The sequence below is a fragment of the Bos javanicus genome, chromosome 8 (genome assembly GCF_032452875.1).
Source record: "Bos javanicus breed banteng chromosome 8, ARS-OSU_banteng_1.0, whole genome shotgun sequence".
Taxonomy (NCBI): domain Eukaryota; kingdom Metazoa; phylum Chordata; class Mammalia; order Artiodactyla; family Bovidae; genus Bos; species Bos javanicus.
This window is the reverse complement of record NC_083875.1, coordinates 33,886,025-33,889,179: the sequence shown is the minus strand read 5'-3', so window position 1 is coordinate 33,889,179 and position 3,155 is coordinate 33,886,025. Positions and strand designations below refer to the sequence as shown.

At 34.5% G+C, this 3,155-nt stretch overlaps 1 protein-coding gene across 1 annotated transcript; it reads left to right on the top strand.

Annotated features, from left to right (window-relative positions):
* The first annotated feature begins 1,282 nt into the window (after positions 1-1,282).
* On the top strand, positions 1,283-2,052 carry OOSP1 (oocyte secreted protein 1). Its single transcript, XM_061427041.1, has one exon. The coding sequence runs from the start codon at positions 1,306-1,308 to the stop codon at positions 1,795-1,797; it is 492 nt and encodes a 163-aa protein (XP_061283025.1). The 5' UTR covers positions 1,283-1,305; the 3' UTR covers positions 1,798-2,052.
* The last annotated feature ends 1,103 nt before the right edge of the window (positions 2,053-3,155 follow it).

The window sequence follows — 3,155 nt, the reverse complement described above, 5'->3', positions numbered from 1 at the left end:
ATCAAATAGGATATATATTATTATCTCCACAGTAATTAGTTATATATGAAACTAATTACTTATATCTGCAGCTGTTATTTGTCTGGAAATGCTTCAAAACAGTTCACAAATGGCCTCGTTTAGGTCTTCTCGAATGATTTTGTTTTTCAGTTGATTTAATATTTATACAGAAAACTTTTACTAGGAAATCATTGTTGTTAAATTCTGAATAAAATTAAAAAAAAAAAAAAGAACTAGCTCCCTCTCTCATGTGACTTATAAGCTTACACAGACAACACATAGGGAACAAACAGTTGCATGAATAGATTTTAAATTTCAACCATGCTTAAGTGCTAATAAAGAGCTTGAAGTAAACAAGAAGACAAATAAGACAATACTCTACCAAGCTGGGTGCTTCCCAGGTGGCTCAGTGATAAAGAATCTGCCTGCCAATGTAGGAGACGCAGGTTTGATCCCTGGATTGAGAAGATTCCCTGGATACTCACCCCAGGATTCTTGCCTGGGAAATCCTATAGACACAGGGGCCTACCAGGCTATAGTACAATCAAATAATTTATCTTGGACATCCTATATTCATTTTAAGTGGAGGAAGTGAAAAATAAATTATTTATTTAACTTTTTAATTAATAATCGTGCTATTAAACTCTCCAGGTAGTAATAAAAATCACATTGTAGTATTATATATGGTTTTATCTTTTTATAATTTTAGTTGATAATGCACATCTTTAAAAAATGAAATAAATACTATAAAATTTCAGTACTCTGAGATGTTCCTTAGTTATATAGATTAAAAATAATTTTTAAGGGTCATTAAAAATGTACACATTTGTCAAAAATGACAATGTCCATGATAGAATAAATCTATTCTCATTGCTTCTGCAACGTAAATTTAACTAATGTTATTTTCCAAACGGTAAGCTTCTGCAACCTAGATCTAACTAATGTTATCTTCCAAGTGTTTGAACAACACTTTCATCTTGTTTTTTTTTTTAAATCAAGGGTGAGGGAGGGACACACATGACAATCTACTTTTCAAAGAGTAAAAAGGAATAGAAAATGTATATTTTCTTATATAAGTCACTGAGATAATTGCTGGAAAATTTGAAAACAAAAATCAGACTGGAAAAATAGTTTTGTAGTAAACCAAACTAGTTTTACATTTTATTTTTGAAATTCACAGATACTGGTAAAAATTTTGTGAATAAAAAGCATTTGTTATATATGCATAGTATAATTGAAATATTTATTCAACTTTATTCAAGAAATATAATTTCTCGAGTGGGATTTCATTTCCAATCTCAGCCAATGAAGCCTTCCTTGGGATTAAGAGGACTCTTAGTCCTTTTCTCTTTGCCATGGACTTGTGCTGGGGATTGGTCAGCTGTGAAAGTACGCTGCAGCTACTTTTGGTTCTGTGCCAAGATTAAACCCACACTATTTCACAATTTGTACATGAATCCTGATGAAGCGTTTTTAGGAGATGACTGCTCTGTAACCTACGTTTCACCAGATGCTCATTATGAATTTTTCTACTATTCTAATAAATGTGGCATCATAACCAAAACTTTCCAGGAGACTCTTCTGCTCCAGACTAAAATCAAGTATATCTCAAGTAACTTCAGAGACACAGCTGAAATGCCCGTGTCGTGTGTCGTCACAAAACAAGCATGCATGTACCCTTTGTCAAATGAAACTGAAAGTGGAGATGATGAAACCAGCTCTGAAGACATGGAAGTTGCTTACATAATGCAGTCACAGAACGATCTGAATGCTATATTCTTTCTGTGTGCCAAATGATGTAACTTATTGGAAGAGAAGAAATGAGATCTATATTCAAAGGCAACTTCTGAAATGACTGTTTAGGACTGAAGATTTAGTGTGCTGTTTTATAAAAATAAGAGGAGCTCGCATGGAACTGAATGATACCCAATTGTCTATTTCAAAAGCTAATTTTTGATTTTAAATCAAATGGCATATTGCCTTCTTATCTTTTTTTTCCCCCTGAAAAGACACTACCCCTGCTTTTAACTCCATGGAGACTTATTTATGAATAAAGTGTGTTCTATTACCTGTCAAAAAAAGAAAATAGAAAAGGTGAGTAAAAAGGCCCACAGTCCATCTGGAATGAAGATGGAGGTGGGCCTGGCGAGCATCGTACCTATTAAAGATCCTATTAAAATATAGAAAAACATTTCATAGGGTTTTACATTTATCACTTACTCATATATTTCATAATATGTATTAAATAATTGGACTTTCCTGGTGGCTCAGATGGTAAAGGATCCGCTTGCAATGTGGGAGACCTGGGTTCGATCTCTGGGTGGGGAAGATCCGCTGGAGAAAGGAAAGGCTACTATTGCTTCAACAGTTTTCGTTAATAAGAATTAGAGAATCAGATGATACTTTCTAACTTCCCTTATCTTCTTCTTGGTTGTATATTCTTTTTTAAAGATTAGTTCTTTGAATTTTGGAGTACACAAGATCTGAGTAAATTAACATTTCTGAGTTCTTTCTTTTCTTTTTTCACTTTACTAACATTGTTTACAAGTTACCATTAAGAGTTTGAATATTAGTTGCCTGAATATGACACTCAGGAAGGCCGTGTGCATAACTTAGGATTTGGAGTCATATGGCCTGAATTCACTTTTTTTTTTTTAATTTAAATTTATTTATTTTAATTGGAAGCTAATTACTTTACAATATTGTATTGGTTCTGCCATACATCAACATGAATCCACCATGGGTGTACATGTGGTCCCCATCCTGGACCCCCTCCCATCTCCCTCCCCGTACCATCCCTCTGGGTCATCCCAGTGCAACTGGAGCCTATTATACAGAGTGAAGTAAGCCAGAAAGAAAAACACCAATACAGTATACTAATACATATATATGGAATTTAGAAAGAGGGTAACGTTAACCCTGTATGTGAGACAGCAAAAGAGACACAGATGTATAGAACAGTCTGGACTCTGTGGGAGAGGGAGAGGGGGGGATGATTTGGGAGAATGGCATTGAAACATGTATAATATCATATAAGAAATGAATCGCCAGTCCAGGTTCGATGCAGGATACAGGATGCTTGGGGCTGAATTCACTTTTGACTCTATGACTATGTAACCTTGGCAAGGTAATTTGTCTTTTGAAGACTTCAGTTT